This window comes from Pan troglodytes, chromosome 22 (genome assembly GCF_028858775.2).
Source record: "Pan troglodytes isolate AG18354 chromosome 22, NHGRI_mPanTro3-v2.0_pri, whole genome shotgun sequence".
Classification (NCBI taxonomy): domain Eukaryota; kingdom Metazoa; phylum Chordata; class Mammalia; order Primates; family Hominidae; genus Pan; species Pan troglodytes.
In genome coordinates, this window is record NC_072420.2 from 31,736,275 (window position 1) to 31,758,148 (window position 21,874).

Consider the following 21,874-nt stretch of genomic DNA (forward strand, 5'->3'; position numbering starts at 1 on the left):
CGGGCGCGGTGGCTCACGCCTGTAATCCCAGCACTTTGGGAGGCTGAGGTGGTTGGAGCACGAGGTCAGGAGATCAAGACCATCCTGGCTAACACGGTGAAACTCTGTCTCTACTAAAAAAAAAAAAATACAAAACATTAGCCTGGCATGGTGGTGGGTGCCTGTAGTCCCAGCTACTCAGGAGGCTGAGGCAGGAGAATGGCGTGAACCCGGGAGGTGCAGCTTGCAGTGAGCCAAGATTGCGCCACTGCACTCCAGCCTGGGCGACAGAGCGAGACTCTATCTCAAAAAAAAAAAAAAAAAGTAGTGGCATAGATGGACAAAGAGTTGAAACCTTACCTAAACTGGATACTCTGGCTGAAATATGACAGCAGGGACAAAAAGGATCAGCTGCAGAACCTTAGTCTCAGAGGAAATGGCATAGCAGATCGAAAACCAAAGGAAAGGCTCAGATGTAATAAAACAATCTGGGGATCCAGTTACTAGAATGAGGTCATAGAAAAGGGCTAGATCACACAGAACAAAGCCAGAACCCAACCAGGGCTAACACTCCAAGTGAACCAGCACTAAGGCTGAATCATTTGAATTATTGTCCTGAGTTCCTTTGTCCCAAGGAAAAGCATGGATCCCATTGCTGTTTTACAGGGTTGAATATTAAAGGAGGAGCTTCAGAAAATCAAGCCTTAAACGAGAAGTCTGCAAAGGTGAGAAGCTAAGCAGGTCTTTATATCATTGTCAAGAAAAAAAGGAGTTTCTTCCTATTTTACAGGTAGAGGTCCCAAAAGAAGTTAAAGTGACTTATCTGAAGTTGTTTCATCATCAGTTTGGAAATAGAAATAGAATCCATCAGTCTTAGTTCTTTTTGTTGATGCCATCCCTGGTCTACACTCCTTCATTCATAAATTACTTAGCAGCTACACACAGTCTATGCAGGAGGCAGGCCATGATTCACAGGCTTAGGTGTTTCAGACAAGGTTTTATTTCTTTATTTTCAGTTCCCATCTTTTTTTGTTTTTTTTGGCTCTAAAAATAGCAGCTGTGCTGAACAGTACTCAATGGAAGAAAGAAAGGAACTCATTTATAGAGCAGAGGACAAAAATAGTTTACCCAGCATTTATACTATGCTCTTTGGAGCTCAGGGTCAAAGATTTCAGCAGGAGGTTTCTTTAGTAACCTAAATTTAGTTACTTTCTTTTACTACATCAAAATGGTTTTAAGTGTCTATTCACATAACAATGAATGTGAGGGTCTATCCAATGCCAACAAGTTGGATCACTACTGAGGTGGAAATAGCGTGGCTTAAACAAATCGACAGCATATAATTGAGGTCACAAAAAGATGTTTTGCTGGCAAAACCCAAGAGGCTGTGGTAATAAAGTATGCCTGAAAATGAGAGTAGAAAAGTATTTCCCTACGTAAGTGTTAAAACTGCATCAGATGTTAAATTCACCTTCAGAATTATCTTGCTCAAAAGAGTAGACCTCTGCTTCCTAATGGAAAGAAGAAATTTTAAAATAAAACACATTTAAACAAGCCAGATCTATCTACCACCAATTTTTTTTTTTTTTTTTTTTTTTTTTTTTTTTTTTTTTTTTAGACAGAGTCTTGCTCTGTTGCCCAGACTGGAGTGCAGTGGTACGATCTAGACTCACTGCAAACTCCGCCTCCCGGGTTCACACCATTCTCCTGCCTCAGCCTCACGAGTAGCTGGGACTACAGGTGCCCACCACCACACCTCGCTAATTTTTTTTTGTACATTTAGTAGAGACGGGGTTTCACCATGTTATCCAGGATGGTCTCCATCTTCCTGACCTGGTGATCCGCCCACCTCGAACTCCCAAAGTGCTGGGATTACAGGCGTTGAGCCACCACGCCCGGCCGATCTGCCACCAATTTTCTGTATGACCTTACATAAGCTTCCTCTGAGCTTTGGTTTCCCAACTGGTCAATGGCCATTCCTGGCTCCCCAAAGAGAAACAGTTACCAGAACACCTGGCTGAGCGTGAAGAGTCATTCAAATGGCAAATTGAAAGTACAGCTGAGATTGGATTCCATGGAATTTTCTCATGATAACCCTAAGAATATATGGGGGAAATGGGTATAAGATAAGAGATCCAGCTATTCTGATTCATGAATTGCCCAATGAGAGGGGATTAGTGGTTTCTTTTTAATCTGAGAGGATGTATTAGATTTCTATTGGTGCAAAACACAATACCCAAAATTTAGCAGCTTAAAACACCACATTTTATTATCTCACAGTTCTGTAGGTCAGAAATTCAGTAAGCCTGGCTGGGTTCTCTGCTTAGAATTTCACAAAACCAAAGTCAAGGCATCAGCCAGTCTGGGCCTTTATCTGGAGGTTCTGGAGAAGGATCTAATTCTAAACTCGTTCAGTTTGTTGACAGAATTCAGCTCTTTGTGGATGTAGGTCTGTGGTTCCCATTTACTTGCTGGCTGTTAGGTGGGAGCATCTCTCTGCTTCTAAGCAGCGCCTGCATCCCTTCATATGGGGTCCACTCCATCATCAAAGTTAGCAACAGTGTGTTGAATCTCCTCCATGCTTTGAATCTCTGACTTCTGCTATCAGTAGAGAAAACACTCTGCTTTTAAGAACTCATGTGATGAGCCGGGCGCGGCGGCTCATGCCTGTAATCCCAGCACTTTGGGAGGCCAAGGCGGGCGGATCACGAGGTCAGGAGATCGAGACCACGGTGAAACCCCGTCTCTACTAAAAATACAAAAAAATTAGCTGGGCGTGGTGGCAGGGGCCTGTAGTCCCAGCTACTCGGGAGGCTGAGGCAGGAGAATGGTGTGAACCTGGGAGGTGGAGCTTGCAGTGAGCCGAGATTGCACCACTGCACTCTAGCCTGGGCAACAGAGCAAGACTCCTTCTCAAAAAAAAAAAAAAAGAACTCGTGTAATTAGATCAGACCTAACCAGATCATTGCAAGGTCATGTGCCATGTAACATAACACAATCATGAGAGTGTTATCTCATCCTAGTCCCAGTTCCCATGAATCAGGGCAGGGCATTTTTGTGGAGGCCACTGTAGAAATTCTGCCTGTCACAAAGAAAGTAGCGGATAAAAGTCAGTAACATAGGTTTTGGTGAAGACTGATTTGCTTTCAAATTCCAGCTCTGTAATTTGAGTGGGTTTCTGTTTAAAGTTAGGTTAAATTGCTGAACTTCTCAAGCTTCGCTTTCTGTAGATTACAATCTACTTAGGAGCAGGGTACCAACTGCCACTTCCCATATACTTTGCACAGTGCCCAAGATATGCCAGTGTTTGCAAATATTTGAAAGGATGAATGAATGAATAACATTGAAAGTCATCCCCAAAACATACTATAAAGCTATATTTGGCCCTGTTTTGTCAATGTTTCTTTCATTGACTTGGGCCAATGAGATTGTGTTAATGAATTTACCCAAACTGACTTGGGTCAATGAACAAAAACGGAGAAGCAATGTACATTAAAGAGATAAGTGAAATAAAGCTGGGCCAAACATTGGGTAACACAGCCGAAATTAAGAAGAGTCATGGCAAACTAAAAAAAAAAACAAGCATTTCAATCAACTAAAATGAAGATTAATTAGTTTCCTTAATGACTTTGGCAGCTAGGAACCTCAGAGCTAGGTTTTTCTTAACTCAATTACAGTTTTCCCTTAGCCTAGGTTATCTAGCATAGTTGCCCTGCCTCTTGTCCTTTGTCTCTAATGCTTGATGGTTTTAATGTGATACTTGTTTTACTGTAAATCACCTGAAAGCTTATTAGGAAGTACACAAGATATAAAATATGACAAAATGGAAAAAAATCTGTTTTCTAAAATTTCTGGGGTCCTAAAGAAAAGAGCAGAAAGGGATTTTTCTCAAGGAGATCCAGAAACAGAATCACTTTCTTAAAGATTCACATAATGAATGGGTCACACATGGAGAGTGTGAGCTTGGGCAAAGCTAGGCTGGTAGGAATAGGCTCCAAGGCAAGATGGTGGAGGAAATGGCCTTACCTGATCATTTTTCCATCACACTCTGTGCCCCTCCCACCCTGAAACTTCAGTGAAAGTCCTAATCTGCCAAAATGCTATTATGTAAATGGGATTTTTTTTTCTTGGTGCAGATGGTTAAGGCCAGGTGGAGAAAGAAGATGGCACAAACTGAGTTACACAGACAGAAATGGGAGTAAGGAAAAGAGAGACTTTGAGCTATTATACATCTTTGAATGCTTTTATCATAATTGATGAGACACAGGAAGATGCCACAGGAAGACTGAAAAAATAAATTAATAATTATCAGATAAGCTTTAGTTCCTACCCTCATGTACCCTAAACCATTTGGCAAGGTTACTCCTGAAGAAATTCATCCATTTAATGAGGGATTCAGTGCTCTCTCTCTAGATTTATTTTTAAAACCTAAGATTTTGAAAATATAGACATCTTTGTTATGTTTATAAGATTTAAAATTCAAATATTTTGTAGATTTAATACCTATAACATATAATGATATGAAAGTACATAGATATATGAATCTAGATACTTAAGACTTGGAGTTCCAATAAGGCAGCTTGTACCGTTTTAGAGTGACAAAAAAGGTATCAGCCTAGAAAAACTTTCTATCAAGTGTGGAAAATTTACCCCTGATCTTTCCACATCTCCATCATATGCATGTTTGAGCTACAATAAATTTAAAAGAGAAATGGAGCAAGGGGTCCCTAAGATATGCAAAACAATCCAGAAAAGTAACTGTGGAAAGACCACCAATTCTCCCTTTTCGGGGCACACAGAGACAAAAGGTTGAATACTTGCTAATGGGAAAAGGAGCAGAACTAATATGTTTCATCTCATCCAAAGCAGTCAAAGGCAGCTATGTTTTTTCTATGTTCTCTTCTCTCCCTTTAGTGTGGCTGGAACAATGAGATAGCAGAGCTGTAAGACATAGCAGCCCAGATCCCTGAGTCACTATAGGAGAGCTCCAAGGAGAAGTGACTCACTGAGTAAGACTTAGACAAGAGTCATAAATAACTTTACTGGATTAAGCCTGAGATTTGAGGGTGTACTTGTTACTGAAGCATAGTCTGTATTATCCTGACTAATACCAAAACATTATTCCAAATCATAAACACAAATATTTCCTGATCTGAAGTCAATTGGGATTCAACTGTTTCAAATTACCTACAACACAAATTAGACATTATAGAGGAACTAGCAAAAGCTTACTTCTTTATTTATAGATATTTATCATTTACTGTCAACTAATAATAGATAAGAAAATAGCCAATAAATCAGGGGCATTTTACAAAATGCACAGAGATTTTGTTTTGTTTTACTACTTCCAAGCACCTCCCAGATAGTAGTCACCAAAGTTTAATTTAAAAAATATGAATTTTGGCTGGATGCAGTGGCTCACACCTGTAATCCCAGCACTTTGGGAGGCTGAGGCAGGTGAATTGCTTGAGCTCAGGGGTTCAAGACCAGTTTAGGCAACATGGTGAAACCCTGTCTCTACCAAAAATACAAAAATTAGCCGGGCATGGAGGTGCATGCTCCCCAGCTACTCGGGAGGCTGAGGCATGAGAATCACTTGAGCCCAGGAGGCAGAGGTTGCAGTGAGCCGAGATCATGCTGCTGCACTCCAGCCTGGGTGACAGAGTAAGACCTGTCTCAAAAAATAAAATAAAAATAAAAAAATACTAATTTTAAGCAACACTGAAAAATTATTCCTAACCAATGTTCTGAACCTTATCAGATCCCAGCTTATTTTGCCACATAGGATTAGTGCCAATTAGGTTCCAGCACAAACAGGTGTTTTTAAAGCCTCCAGTCCTGGCATCATAGGGGGTAGAGAATGTCATCTCTCTCTGGGTCATCCGAATCGTTCTTAAAGGCTTCCTTTAAGACGTGAGCTTGGCATTCTATTTAGCTGGTGAATTGGGGATGAATGTACATTTTTCTTCTAAGCCTTGAAAGTTTAATCCATTCTGTGCAAGATAAATCTCAGCAGGCATTTGGGGAAAGTTGAATTTACTGAGAGGTTCATATGTGGTATATTATTTTTGTCAAATAGAAGATACTAGCTGCCAATGGGGTTATAAAAGCAACTGCCTGGCCAAGATTTGTGCTGATCACTATGTTTATCACCCTCATGAGTAACTCCTAGTTCTCAAGTCATTGTTTTTCCATATACATTTTTCAGACATATTCATTAGTATGAGGAATGTTTGATATCAACATCAATTTTGTTAAATCTCCGATCAGCTATCCCAAACACATCAGGCAACACTATTGAAATGCTGAAGGCTTTATATAAAATCATGAATACTGTTGCCTAACTAAAATATCTTTGAGAAACACAAAGGATATTAGTAACTGTATATCTTTACTTATCCAAACCATTTTAATAGAGTAGATAAATTAATTAAGGATGGCAAACACCATTTTTGTTAATATATTTGCATCTTTCCTATCAGCATAACAAATTTTTCTCACAATATTCCAAAGAATAATTTAGCCTATTATATAATTTTCAAAATCATCCAGAACAATTTTAGGCATCAAAATTCCCTTTGAAGTTTTGTCAGTATTGAGCTAGATTTGTTTTCTCTGTTAATCATACACATCTCCTACTCATATTACCCGCAGCACACTCAGCAAATATACTCCGTGTCCATTGAGCAAAATGCACTTCCTATGTAAGCTAAAGAGAGAAACCCATAGGTAAGAAGTTTCTTAATTCATGTTTTTCACTTGATTTTCTTTGTGGTTACTGTTTAACTTTCTTTAGCTCTTATTCTTTCAGATACGATTAGATTTGTGACTAACAATACTAATAACATGTATGTATCCTAAAGTTGAGGCTTAGACACATTAGGAGAAACTTTCCTAATCTTCTCCTAAATTTTGGAATAGAAACTCACCACTCCCTTCTCAAAGACCTCCCTTCCCCACCTATGTCTCTATTATGGGCTGCTATATTTTGAGTTTCTTGACACCAAAAGCGATGTATTATTCATTTGAAATTTCCATATGACGTAGCCAGCATGTAATACAAAGTAGGTCCTCAAAAAAATTTGAACTATCTGAATTATCTGCTCCTAGAAGGCACTTTTAAAATCATGGAATATTATCAATTTTTAGACCATTTTAAATTGAAATATAACAAACATGCTGAAAAATACACACAACATAAGTTTAATAACTTAGAAAGAACCTCCATGTAACCACTTCCAGATCAAAACATGGAAAATTGCCAGCACCTCAGAAGTCCCCCTCAAGTCCTCCCATGAATACTGTCTTCCCAAAGGTAACGACTATCCTGACTTCTAACCCTGTAATGTCGTTTTTCTTCTCTAAAAACTTAAATAAATGGGCTCATACTGTATTTATTCTACTATGCCTGGGTTCTTTCACTCCACATTATGATCGTGAGGTTCAGCCAGGTTGTTGCCTATAGCTCTAGTTTGGCCATTGTCATTGCTGTGTAATATTCCATTGTAAGACTATACTGCAATTTATTTTTCCATTATACTGTTGATAGACATTAGGTTGTTTATGGTGAAGTCCAGACGTGCACATTTTCCAGTTATGTGGCAAATATCTGTAGCTTGCCTTGAAAGCAAATAATTTTTCATTTATGCTTCTTGACAAAATGCAAGGCATTCTGCCTGACCCTGTAAGGGTGTACATATGGAGTGCTACTGTTGAGGTTTTTTGTCAGCTGCTGGGGCAAAAATAAACTCCACCTAGGGTGGGAGGTATTTGACCAGAGTGTGTGAGTATGTGTGTGTATAAGAGGAAATGGGGTGAGAAGAGGGTGGAGAGCTATAAAAGAACACCATTATCCCCAAATTATCCCCAAACCACTGGACAGATTAAAAATGATTTTATATTATATTATAACACTGATGAGCAAGTTTCTTAATCCACAAATATTCTTGACTGCCTTATACATGCCAGGTATTGTCATGACCACGCAATATACAATGGTGAATTAACACACACACAGATCCTGGAAGCTTGGGTCTGGTTCTGTGAAATGAATCAATAGAAATGAAACCAAGTGAGATATACCAGCCACAGAAAGACAAATACTGCCCGATTCCACTTTACATGAGGCATCCAAAAGAGTGAAATTTGTAGAATCCAAGAGTAGAATGGCAGTTACCAAGGGCTGGGTGAAGGGAGAAATAGGCAGTTACTGACAAAGAGGCATGAAGTTTAAGTCAGGCAAGGTGAACGGACCTTAGAGATCAGCTATACAGTATGGTACCTGTAGTCGACAATAATGTATGGTTGACTCAAACAGTTGTTAGGAGGGTAGATCTCATGTTAAGTGTTCTTACCACAGTAAAACAGAAAAAAAAAAATTAAACCAAATTTGCTCTACTATTAAAATTAGTTTATTGAAATAGAAGAAGAGTTGGTGCCATGTTGATATATTAATAAGGGAAGAGAGGGATTCACAGCTTGAAAGGTGGGATTCTAGGTCATTCTACAGGAAGGGCTCCCCTTGCTGCTGCCACTGATTCTGTTGTGTTTGTTGCCAGAATTGAGTCTTGACTTTGAAGAGTTCACAAGGCACCCTTTGCTGCTTTGTCTGGTTTATCAAGAAAGTGGCTGCGCAATTCACAGAGGGGGTAAAAAGACCTGAAAGGAGAATTAAGTCAGGATAATAGACAGATTCTAGTGATCCAAAGAATGAGTTCACTCTTCAGTAGAAGGTAGAGAATCCATATCCTCCGTAGTATAATGGTCGGCAGCAGCTGAATCCATAGCCTCCGTAGCCACAGCCATAGCCCAACCTGCGGAAGCTGCCATAGCCGCAGCCATAGCCATAGCCCCAGCCACCAAAGCCTCCATAGCCATAGCCCAGGCCTCCATAATAGCTTCTGTAGTAGCTCATGGTTCAGTAACTGTAGATGTGTTTGGAGGTCAAGGGCAAGTTTCCTGAGTACAACTATCACCAGCTTACCTGGGACTTTTATACATCCTCAGTGATTAGTGGGGTAGACTTCTCATGGCGTAGATTCAATTGCATGAAAAAAAACTCATTCATCTTAAAACTGTAGGACAATTCCTGACACTAATTAAAGATGTTTTCATTCGATTTCTGTGCAGTTTGGATTCCACAGGATGATTATGCTGTCTTCAAAGCCCTCTTGCTTTGACCATCATAGTTAAAGCTCTATAATCAGACATAAGAGCAGCAATCAGCTCCCATTTTGTCACCTAAAATTGTTCTTTCATTACAGCCCCTTCCCAGTATCCGATTCTTAATGTATTCCTTGCACAAATATTTAATGCCCAACTAATGCATCCCAGGCACTATGCTCAGAGCTAGAGATATGGCTGTAAATAAGAACTGCCCTTCCCAATCCCATGAGTTTTTCCCCTTCATCTTTGTTATTTAAGTTAGTGAAGTAATAGAAGAGGTACACTTACTGTATAAATCCAACAAAATGTAGCTGATAGCACAACAGGATCACATTTATTTTTTTAAGAGAGAGAAAAAAACCCAAATGGAAAAATTTTGTTTCCTTACACATTACTACCCTTTTAACTCAACGTTGTTTATGAAACTTTTGATGGCTCTTAGCTCTTACTGCAAGACTTTTTCATTATTCAATGTTTATATAGGAAATAACACTAGGGGCAAGAGCTGTGGGTATGATTTTTGCAAAGTAATACCATATTCTTCATCTTTGTAATCTTCTTTTTAAAAAATAATCTTCTAAAGAGATTAACATCTGAGTACTGGATCTACCCATCTGACTCCACAGCCACAGGTAGGCAGGCAGCCCCCTCTGCCTTACTAAATTCCTAACACAATCAGCAAAGAGGTTTTAAAAAGCTGTTTTCCAAATTCTGGGATTCCATCTTCTGCTCTCTAAGGAAACCTTAATTAAACTATAATTTACAGAAATATGTAAAATTAAAAATACTTAAATATGACATTTTCTTTTTGAAGAATGAAGCCCACTGAAGTGCTCATGATAAGGGTCAGAATCACTGCTACTTAGCCATTGGTATCAAAACCAATTTCAAGCACATAAGCAGTACGACTATTCTATATACTATTAATAATCACTTCAGATAGAATAATATAATATCAGAACTGGTGTAACCCTCTTACTTTACAGATGATGAAACAGAATTGGAGAAGATTGGTCAGATCACCCGGTGAGTGACAAAACCCAGACTAGAACCTAAATCATTCACTTTCACCTGTTTTTTTTCATCATCACATTTTTATAGATGTTGTACAACAAAGGCAAAAGCAAGAAATATTGTATTATCACAACAGAAGAATGAAAACGCTCCTTTGCTTTCTTGGCTGGTGAGCTTTCTCATTTTGATTTTTGATCTATATGCTGATTGGTCTGTTCCTTTCCTTTGAGCCAGAACTCAAAGGACTAAAATTAGCAAGTGGAAACTGAAAGTCACATCCATTTATTCTCAATGAGATTACAATGGAGATGCCTGTTGCATTGATTGTTCAAGAGATGTAAAACTGAGAGGGGAGAATAAAAATAGGTTCAAAAGTTTTGAAGTGGAAAGTTGAAGCCCAACTCTTTCTTGTCCTAGAGTTAAAAGTATATGTATTCACTAAGAGATAAATACTAAAGCAAAACAAGATGTAAAATGGGACTCAGTTTTAGCTGAGAACCTGTATCATCAGTGACAACAGCTCTCACGTCCCCAAGAAAGGTGGTAATCTACCTAAGAAGGACTTGCAAAGGGAGCTACAGAAACCTAGATCCGCAGTCTGCAACTAATTGAAACCATCTTTGCAATAATTTTAACTGAGAAAATTATAACAGTGAAAGAGATCTGATCTAACCGACTCCTTCTTGCTTCTAACCTCTAAGCTGTCCTTGTTCATTCCTGGGTGTAGGCCAAACTAACTTTGGGAGGAATTTAGTTTATAGTTTAACTTCAAAACAAAGATGATAACAGCCCTTTCCTGAGATGAACCCCCTTCTTGCATGAGGACCAGTCTGCCTTTGTAGGACTAACAAATGAACTATAAGATTAGAAGCCAGGTGTGGTGGCTCACCTGAGGTCAGGAGTTTGAGACCAGCCTGACCTATATGGTGAAACCCCATCTCTACTAAAAATACAAAAATTAGCTGGGCATGGTGGTGGGCACCTTGGGAGGCTGAGACAGGAGAATTGCTTGAACCCAGGAGGCGGAGGTTGCAGTGAGCCAAGATTGTACCACTGCACTCCAGCCTGGGTGACAGAGCAAGACTCCATCTCAAAAAAAAAAAAAAAAAAAAAGATTAGAAAGTATGGCTTCAGAGTCATGCCACCAGAGGTTCCAGCTGCAAGATTCTCAACCTCCCTAAGTTGCTCCTGGGAATAACATCACTGTCGTAAAACCTAAGATCAGCACTTGAAATATTTTGCAGACTTTGCCTTCTGATGCACCAAGGGATGCCACCCAGACAAGTAATCTGGCTCAACCAGTTCTGCAATCCCACCCAGAAACAGAAGATAGCAAGAAAACCCACTTCAACCCGCTGATTTCATCCTGACCCAGCCACTCAGTACTCCCCACTTCCCGATCCCCTACCCACCAAATTATCCTTAAAAACCCTGATCCTCAAATTTTCAGGGAGACTGATTTGAGTAATAACAAAACTCCAGTCTCCCATACAGCTGGATCTGTGAGAATTAAATTCTTTATTGCAATTCCCCCATCTTGGTAAATCGGCTCTGTCTAGTCAGCAGGCAAGAACCCATTAGCCGGTTACACTAAGCTCCTATCTCCAGTCATGAAATAGGCTGGAGAGAACAAGCGTTAGGAAGGGGAAGAGATTTCTTTGGAAATGTTTTTCAAGAACCTTTTCTAGCCAGCTTCCACGGAAGTGTACTGTATCCCTTGAATTTGGAAGACACAGCCGACTGCTGACTCAGGGCTGGGAAAGTGACTACAGGTGAGAGACAGGGCTGAACGGTCCATGGCAATGAGCCAAGGCTGAGTTTCAGAGTAACTGTGCCCTCATCTGTGACTGTTCAAAGATACATGGTTCCCGGCTACCAGATAGGAATCTGGGGTGGGAATACCACCGAGTTGATTTCAAAGGGATCCTGGTCAAGACAGTGAAGCAACCTCAGCCAAAGCAATTTGGATGGTCCCATGAGATACAGAAAGTGAGGGAGGATGTGAGCAGTCCACTAGAGGGACTGTTATACCAGAGCACTGATAAGAGGCCCATGAGCGCAGGAGTCAGCTCCGAAAGATCCACAATTCAGGGAACCCTCTTGCCAGATTGTCAGAGGCATGCGTCTCTCCCCTACTCCCCGTTTTAACCCCGGAAGAGTCAGAGCAGCCTAGAGCTGAGACCAATGCTTAAGAGAGAGGTCCGCCCTGCCTCTCTTACCACTGCCAGTTTACAGGTTTACAGAGGAAAGGTGAAGCCCAACTCTTTCCTGCACAAGAGTTGTTAAAAGTAATATATTTCAGTACAGTAGAAAGCATAAGAAACACTTTCTGTGGCAGTCAGCTAGACGGTGCCCAGGTTCTTAAAAAAACCTTTTCCAAAGAAATCACTTCTACTTCCTTCACTTCTAGAAAAAAAAAGTCATTTCTCCTTCCTAACTTGGCCTCTCCAACATATTTAATGACTGGGGCTTAGCCACGGCTGGTACAGGCTGGCAGGGGTCTGAAAGCTTTGCCTCCGAAAGTTTTTGAAGTTTGATTATCACTGAGCTGGACATTTTCAATCTTGAACTGAAACCATTCTTGAGACTAAAATAATCAGAGAGCTTGTTTTGTTTTTATTAATCTAAAAGAGAAAGGAAATAGTATGGCACCTGAAATGTGATTGAAAAAAGAGAAAAAAATAGCCTTCAAAATAATTCTTAATGGAAGTTGCGGGAGGAAAAATGTAAGTCGTCTTCTAAAACTGTAAGTCCTTTTGAGTTCCACTTATTCAGCATAACAATTATAAATTATAAAATATATTTAGTAGCACTAGTGCAGTTTTGGTAATACGCACAAATTATACCTGAGAAAGTACTGATCTGATATTCGTGGTAAAATCATTCCTCCGAACTGAGCTGACTTACAGAGCTAACGAGATATATGTGTGTATGTGTGTGTGTGTATACACACACACATATATACTTACATATACTTGCAGAGCTAACTATATATGCACACACATATATACACACATGTATATGCACACATACATACATATATACATACACACACATATATACACATATACACATATATATACATATACACATATATACATGTCTACATGGTCAATGATGTAAGGAGACTATTTTTAAATGTATATAAGCAGAAATTTTGTGTTTATATAAAAACATTGATACACACTTTTATTTTTTTTCTCCATTTATGGGCCATACTAAGTTTTAGGATGTAAAAGCATAGCCCAAATCCTGGATGCTATGTGACCCCAAGGTAATACTCTTGAGCTGCTTCTGCCAGAAGGCTGATTCATGGCTTCACAGGTAAGGAGCCCTGATGTTCTACCAAGGGGAGTGTGTCTTCAGCCTGGACACCAAGGAGAAAGTGCTTCTTCCTACTCAAGGGAATCCAAACACCTCCCCTACTGCCACAGCAAACAGAACCTCCATCACATCAGAAAAACAAATGCAGCTGGAAAAAGAAGACCACAGAGTCAGAGCATTCAGGCCAGCGAGGCCCAGAGCTGCAGTCTCAGGCCAACGTTTCTTTAAGGAGGCAGCCAGCTTTTGGCAGACAGTACAGAAAAGTAAATATATCCTTAGACATCAATTGATAAAGGTTGAGTGATTGAGAGAAAAACTGCCTTTAAAGACAGAAAAATAAGCTATCAGAAGTGAGGAAAAGAGATCCAATGAAAGAATCAGACAGGGTACAAAGAAGAGAACCCAGATTGGAAGATAATTTTTTTTCTGAGAAAAAATGGAGATAATCATGATTAAAAATAATCATTGCCTTTATAAAGACCTACTCTTACTCTGTGGAAACCAGGATTTGTAGATCCTTTATTGTTGTTTAGCTGGGATACTAGTCCTAGAATATCAAGCCAATGTGCTTTCATTCTTGGCAATCCCTGCGACCACATGAAAGCACTGGGGTTCTCTGGGAAACTGACTTGGGAAAGGAGTTGTGAGTGTGGGATGTTTAATAAGGAGAGCCCTAGGATCCGCCCTAAGGAAGGGAGCTTGGGCTGACCTCTCAAGTCCTCCACAGCTAGACTGGCCCTTCAGTGCTGTGCCAGATGACCAGGCCTTTATACTCCTATACTTATTAGTCATCAGATGTGGGAAGAAGTGTGAGCTTGGGTGAGCAGCTCAGCCGCTGAGCCAATCCTGGAAGGGGCTGACAGCTGCAGGTTGTGTACTCACCATACTCCCAGTGCCTGGGGAACAAGTCAGTTCTTGGAGGGGATCTGGCAGCACATCCTGGTGTTGAACACATGCTATCCCAGGCTCCTGCTGCAGATGCTGCCCGGGCCCCGCCTGTATGCTCAGACCCTCAATGCCAGCAGTCCTCCTGATACAGTTTGGCTCTGTGTCCCCACCCAAATCTCATGTTGAATTGTAATCCCCATGTGTTGGACGAAGTGCCTGGTGGGAGGTGACTGAATCATAGGGGTGGACTTCCCCCTTGTTGTTCTTGTGATAGTGAGTTCTCACGAGATCTGGTTGTATAAAAGTGTGTAGCACCTCCCCCTTCAGTCTCTGTCCTGCCACCATGTGAAGAAAGTGCTTGCTTCCCCTTCACCCTTCTGCCATGACTGTAAGCTTCCTGAGGCCTCCCAGTCATGCTTCCTGTATAGCCTGCAGAACTGTGAGTCAATTAAACCTCTTTCCTTCTAAAATTACCTAGTCTCTAATAGTTTTTTTTTTCTTTTGAGATATTGTCTCACTCTGTTACCCAGACTGGAGTGCAGTGTTGTGATCTTGGCTCACTGCAACCTCCTCCTCCCAGGTTCAAGTGATTCTCCTGCCTCAGCCTCCCGAGTAGCTGGGACTACAGGCATGCACCATCATGCCTGGCTAATTTTTGTATATTTTTTTTAGTAGAGGTGGTGTTTCACCATATTGGCCAGGCTGGTCTCAAACTCCTGACCTCATGATCTGCCCATCTCAGCCTCCCAAAGTGCTGGGATTACAGGCGTGACCTGGTAGTTCTTTACAGCAGTCGAAGAATGGACTAATACACCTCCCACGGATGGAATCCACATTGCTGTGCCTGCTGGCTTTTGGCTGAACCACTGAAGCAGCTTTGCTCATAAGTGAGAACATTTGGAAGTGCCAGGGAATGAATGTCTCCCTCCCTCCCACCAGCAGCCCTTAATCATTGACTCTTGGGAGTTAATAAAGACCCAGCTACCTGGCCCCTCCATAGGCTAGTTCTGATGTATGTTTTCCACTATTCCTCCAGTTTCCATGGGAGATTAAGCGCCAGTTACCCACTGCAGGAACTGTCTTAATGGCCCACCCTTTGCTGTCCACCTTCCCCTCTATTTCTCACTTTCCCACTCCCCTATCTCTGTTCCCTCCCCCTCCCAAATAAACTGCTCCCAAATAAATCTTTGTCTAAGGATCTACTTCTGGGAGAAGCCAAACTAAACAGTTCCCATACTAAATATACATATGTGTGTGTCTGGTAGACACAGATCATAGAGTTTCTGCTATTAAAAAAAAAAAAAAACAATGTGTAGAGATTAATGCCGCCAGGAAGAAGAAGGATATAATATAGTGAAACCCTTTCCAAGAAGAAAAAGAAAATAGAAAACCTACTGTTTCAGGCTGCTATTTTTTAAAACCATAAAATGGATGGCTTATATCAATAGAAATCTATTTCTCACAGTTCTGGAGTCTGGGAAGTCTAAGATCAAGGTGGCAGTAGATTTGGTCTCTGGTGAAGGTCTGCTCCCTCATTCACAGATGGCACCTTCTCACTGTGTTCTCTCATGGTGGAAGAGGCAAGCTAGCTCTCTGGGTTCCCTTTTATAAGGACACTAATGCCATTCATGCAGGCTATGTCCTCACTACCTCATCACCTTCCCAAAGCCCCACCACCTAACACAATCATCTCAGGGATTAGAATTCCAACATAGGAATTTGGAGGAGACACAAGCATTCAGACTGTAGCACCCACTCTGCATAATGCACTGGAGTATGAAAGAAAGAGTGGGAGGAAGAAATTGTAGACACAAGTCCTCACCTTCCCCTTCTCAAGATAGAAGTCTGTAGCATGAAGGACAACTAGAAACATCCAGGCAGGCACTGTTAGAGAAATACAATTAACAACAACATATCTCCAACCCAGAAAACTTCCCACAAAGGAAGAAGAGGAAGAAAACAATTTCATTATTGAATAAACATTGAACCAGAATGTGGTGCACATCACAGGCGACCCACTAAGAAATTGTGAAGACAGAAAGAAGTCTCACCTTTTTATACAGCCAAGCAGATACAGAGTGTTACATACATGTTCTCAAAATAAACAACACCTACGCCTCCATAAGAGGACTTGGCAGCATGATTTGTCACACATGGCTCATCCTAGATTCACTGAGTAACTGCAGTGGCCATCTGTGTTTCCCAGTTGGCTTTATTCAAAGGAAAAATGAACTTCTTATATCCTGATGATAGAAGGTAGTTTGGGATCAAGACACCTGCCAAAGTGACAGAGAATTTACAATGACAAGTTTTCTAAAGCAAATGCTCTAAGAAAAAGGAGGTCTCTTCCCTTATTTTCAACAGAAACAATGACACGTGTTTTGTTTTGTTTTGTTTTTTTTGAGATGGAGTCTTGCTCTTGTCGCCCAGGCTGAGTGCAACAGCACGATCTCAGCTCACTGCAATCTCCACCTCCCGAGTTCGGGTGATTCAATTGCCTCAGCCTCCTGAGTAGCTGGGATTACAGGCATCTGCCACCACACCCAGCTAATTTTTTCTGTTTTTAGTAGACACGGTTTCACCATGTTGGCCAGGCTGGTCCCGAACTCCTGACCTCAGGTGATCCACCCGCCTTGGCCCCCCAAAGTGCTGGGATTACAGGCCCAGCCTCTCATTTTTATTTGTATTTGCCCTTACAGTACTTGGAAACCCCTACACTTGAGAGGTTTTCATGGAAGACAATTTAGGTGATGCTCCAGTGAACAAGGTGGAGAATTATGGAAGACAAGAAGAGAAGGGACAAGGGACCCGATGAAACTATCCTGTTTTGTCTGTTATACAACTTCAGCTTTTCTTGTAAGATGAGGAGTCATTACAGAGTTTTGCCCAGAGGAATGATAGGATTTGGCTTACATGTTAGAGTCACTCATTATCCATAAGTATCTATTAGCAACTCTATTCCTGGGACTGTTCTTGGTGCTAAAGAAGGTACACAAGAAACAGAGCTTTGTTGTAAGGTTTTTTACCCTCCTGATGGGGAAATAACAGGGAAAAGCAGCCACTAGTAACGCAGGTCATATAGGCAGCTGTCAGTGTACAGAAAAGGCAAGAAGAAAATAATACAGAGAAAATGGAAGACTAAGGACTGAAACAGTCACAGAACGCATCAAGGGGAAGACAGAATTTGAGCTGGGCATTAAAGGGTGGTAGTAGTTGGAAGACAGAGAGGAAAATAGTATAACTTAAGGGTAAGGAATGACTCTGAATATACTGAATTGGATTTGGACAGGTTGGGAAAAACTAGCAAGATTGCAGAAGTCTGATGCTGCAAGAGGCGAAGGGTTACTGATAAGGACAATGAACAGATCATCATGTAACTAGCTAGTAGAAACGTTCCCATTCTCTGCTCTGATATCTTCAATTGGAGCTGAACAGAGTGGCCATATATTTGCATAATGGCCTCCTCCTTGTTACTTTTTACCAATTAGCTGGGTTTAACAAGAAGCAATTATGACAATTACTTTTAATTACTTCTGCTATTCCCTCCTCACCCTATTCTTCCTTTCCTACCCCTTAGATTAAAAACTCACCCTCATTGGTGTGTAAAACTTTAAATAACTTAGAAGCTTTGAACAAAATGCCAGTTTACTGGAGGATGAGGAAGGGGGCTTCAAGACTGATGAGAACCAAAATTATGTATGATGGTTACATTTATCTAGCAAACTGACTGGGCCATGGGGTGGCTGATACTCAGTTAAGTATTTTTCCTGGTGTTTCTGCGAAAGTGTTTTGGATGAGATTAACATTCAAACCAATGGACTAAGTAAAGCAATTGCCCTGCCTAGTGTCAGTGGGCCTCATCAAATCAGCTGAAGGTCTAAATAGAAGGAAAAAGCCAACTCTCCCCCAAGTAGGAGGGAATCTCTCCTGCCTGACTGCCTTTTGACTGACATGGGTTTTTTCCTGCCTTCAGACTCACACTGATGCATAGGCTCTTCCTGAGTCTTCGGCCTGCCAGCCTTTGGATTGGTACCACAACACAGGCTCTCCTGGTTCTCAGGCCTTCAGATTCAGACTGGAACCACACCATCAGCTCTCCTGGGTCTCCAGCCTACCAACTCACCCTGCAGATATTAAGACTGCCCAGCCTCTATAATTGCACGAATGTATTTCTTATAATAAATCTCTTTCTACATATATACATCCTGTTGGTTCTGTTTATCTAGAAAACACTAATACAGAAATGCATCTGAAAATGTCCCTCCTCTTGCTTTTGGGATGTGGGTTGCCAAGGGGTTGAGAACAGTGAAAGCAGGAGAAGGCTGGAAAGGTATCGTAATACTGGGACTTCTAAAAGCATTTATGGGCTTCCCTCAGGCCCAGAGCAGGGCATTACCCACTCTCATAGGGTTAATAAATGTCGGGGGAGGTCACAAAACATGAGATTCTTCTAAGTAGCGGCCTATTCACCTTGGGACCTAAGGGGCTGCCACTAAAAAAGAAACAGTCTGTACAGTAACAATTGAGTACAGATTGGAAGCCACCTGACCATGGCACAACCCTCAGGGAGGAGTGGGAGACACAGCTGAATTCAGCCCTTGGACACACGCCTAAAGACATTTCCCTATAATAGTCACAAACATAAATACAATTTCTAGTGAATGCTTACTCAGTAACAGATGCTGTGCTATGGGCCTTGGGTCCATTGTCTCATGTAATCTTTGCAACAATTCTAGAGGTAAAAATTACTGTCTTCACTTTTCAGATGGGAAAACAGAGGTCTAATGAAATATATTAGTCAGGGTTTTCCAGAGAAACAGGAAAATAGAATGTGTGTGTGTATACATATATTTATAAACCTCTCTCTGTCTCATATATATATGAGACATATATGGAAATTATCTCATACAACTCTGGAAGCCAAAAAGCCCCATCATATGCCACTGCAATTTGGAGACGCAAGAAAGCCAGTGGTGTAGTTCAATCCAAGTCCATAGGCCTGAGAACCAGAGGAGCCAATGGTATACCAGGCTAAGTCCAAAGCTACAAGAACCAGGAGCTCTGATGTCCTTGGTTCTTGAGATAGAAGAAGGTGGATGTTCCAACTCAAATAGAGAGAGCAAATTAGCCCTTCCTCTGCCTCTTCATTCTATTTAGAGACTCAAAGTATTGGGTGATGTCTGCCCACACTGGTGAGGGCGATTCTGTAACTCAGCAGATGGATTCAAATGTTAACTTCTTCTTGAAACCCCTCACAGTCAACACAGAAATAATATTTTCCCAGCTATCTGGGCATCCCTTAGCCCAGGCAAGCTGACACATGAAATTAGCCATCCCGCGAAGTTAAGAGAAGTTACAGCTGAAGAGACTGAGGGTCCAAGACTAAAAATGTGTTGTAGGAATTGAATGAACTGTTCTCAGAAATGTGTGTAGCCAAATGTCTGGCATGTGATAAGACCTCAAGAAATGAAATTTTTTATGTTCACATTGTCATCATTATCATCACCATTATTATATTCTTCCTTCACTGTACTTTATCAACTACTAATACATTTATCTGGCTCTAATAAGGCTAAAATGCTAAAGGCATCACTCTGTATACGCCCTTTAAATTCAAAGCTACTTAAAAGTGTGTTTGTCGGCCAGGCACGGTAGCTCACGCCTGTAATCCCAGCACTTTGGGATGCCGAAGCAGGCAGATCATGATGTCAGGAGTTCAAGAGCAGCCTGATCAATATGGTGAAACCCCATCTCTACTAAAAATATATTTTTTTAATTAGCGGGGCATGGTGGCATATGCCTGTAGTCCCAGCTACTTGGGAGGCTGAGGCAGAAGGATCGCTTGAACCCAGGAGGCAGAGGTTGCAGTGAGCCAAGATTGTCCAGCATGGGTGACGGAATGAGACTCCGTCTCAAAAAAATAATAAATAAAAATAAAACTGTGTTTGTTAAAACTGTGCCACAGGTATAAGGGGTATTTGAGCTTCCTTCTTAGTTCCTTTAAGAAACAAAGATCACCCTCTAGTCTGAAACCCAATTCAAAACCTTTCACCAGGCTGGGCATGGTGGCTCACACCTGTAATCCCAGCACTTTGGGAGGCTGAGGCAGGCAGATCACTTGAGGTCAGGAATTCGAGACCAGCCTAACCAACATGGTGAAACCCCGTCTCTGCTAAAAATACAAAAATTAGCCAGCATGGTGGCATGCACCTGTAATCCCAGCTACTCGGGAGGCTGAGGCAGGAGAATCGCTTGAACCCGGGTGGCAGAGGTTGCAGTGAGTGGAGATCCCGCCACTGCACTCCAGCCTGGGCAACAGAACAAGACTCCATCTCAAAAAAAAAAAAAAAAAAAAAAGAATTTTCACCACTGTCTCCCAGGTGTCCATGGGTCTTTCCTGTTTCCCAAACATCTTCTGACGGCAGCAGCAACCAAGCTCAAGGCCACCCACTGGCAACTTCAGTAGGGTTTTTCCATCAGCATCTTTATATTCTCTAACCCAGAACTTACTCAAGGTATATAGTAGGTACTAAATAATTACTTGCTTAATGCAAACTATTTTCAAGCTTTCTCTTCAATCTTGTCTCTCCATGCATTCAAAAGTAATTTAGAGCTAACCATGTGGCTATCATGCTTACGTTGTTTTAATTGTATTTTATGTCTGACATCTACCCAGAAGAAATAGAGAAATATCCTTTAAGTTAATGTTTCTGCCCTGTGCATCATGAACAATGATTACGTTGGAATCATTTGCTAGTCAATGCCATTAATTACTTTTCCTTTTGTGGTGACTATCATGGTCCTGTTGCTATTTTCCTCTCCAGACAGTAGAATTATACTGAAATATATCTATTAGTCGTTACACATATATCTTGCAGGTTGCTTATTCCTGATACCACTTTAGTCCTGATTAAATACAACATGAACTTTGGCTTTGGACAAAGGAAGAGGCAAATCTAGCAGTGTTCCTTGAATTTATGAGGCTGCAAAATGAGTTACTGTGATTTCAGAGAGCACGGTTACCATATTAGGGAAGAAGCTCACGTGACCTTCTCCTCTGGCACTGGTGATCCCAACGGATTCACAGCCAGGGCTTGGCCTGGCTTCTTCTGCAGAGACTGTGATAATGTGTCCTGGGATCTGGATTTTATATGAATGTAGCATCTGCTCTTTGAGCACTGGAGAGAAAAGAGGGAATTAATCTACATTTCTTGATCCTTTATTATCAGACTCATCTCAATACTAAGCATTGTACAACCAACCTAATTCAAACTTATACAGGTGAACAAGTTTTATTTATTTTTTTTAAGACAGGGTCTCGCTCTGTTACCCAGGCTCGAGTGCAGTGTGAGACCTTGGCTCACTGCAACCTCTGCCTCCCAGGTTCAAGCGATTCTCCTGCCTCAGCCTCCTGAGTAGCTGAGATTACGGGTGCCCACCAACACACTGGATAATTTTTGTATTTTTAGTAGAGACAGAGTTTCACCATGTTGCCTAGGCTGGT

At 41.2% G+C, this 21,874-nt stretch overlaps 1 protein-coding gene and 1 long non-coding RNA gene across 4 annotated transcripts; one reads left to right on the forward strand and one right to left on the reverse strand.

Annotated features, from left to right (window-relative positions):
• Positions 1 to 508: 508 nt before the first annotated feature.
• On the forward strand, positions 509 to 18,569 carry LOC134809260 (uncharacterized). Of its 3 annotated transcripts, XR_010154565.1 has the most exons (8): positions 509 to 704; positions 4,894 to 4,988; positions 6,634 to 6,708; positions 10,131 to 10,170; positions 11,403 to 12,884; positions 13,382 to 13,482; positions 13,593 to 13,745; positions 18,344 to 18,569. It is a non-coding gene; the product is annotated as an uncharacterized LOC134809260 (long non-coding RNA). The 3 variants fall into 3 exon arrangements; XR_010154566.1 differs by lacking the exons at positions 13,382 to 13,482; positions 13,593 to 13,745; positions 18,344 to 18,569 and adding an exon at positions 7,222 to 7,294 and having other exon boundaries at positions 11,403 to 11,688; XR_010154567.1 differs by lacking the exons at positions 13,382 to 13,482; positions 13,593 to 13,745; positions 18,344 to 18,569 and having other exon boundaries at positions 10,131 to 10,327; positions 11,403 to 11,688.
• LOC112206638 (keratin-associated protein 19-8) lies at positions 8,609 to 9,001 on the reverse strand. Its single transcript, XM_024352355.3, has one exon. It carries the CDS (start codon positions 8,891 to 8,893, stop codon positions 8,702 to 8,704), a length of 192 nt encoding a protein of 63 aa, XP_024208123.1. The 5' UTR covers positions 8,894 to 9,001; the 3' UTR covers positions 8,609 to 8,701.
• Positions 18,570 to 21,874: the final 3,305 nt, after the last annotated feature.

Excerpts from the sequence above, each read along its gene's own strand:
- LOC112206638 (XM_024352355.3), bottom strand. The coding sequence starts at position 8,893 with ATGAGCTACTACAGAAGCTATTATGGAGGCCTGGGCTATGGCTATGGA.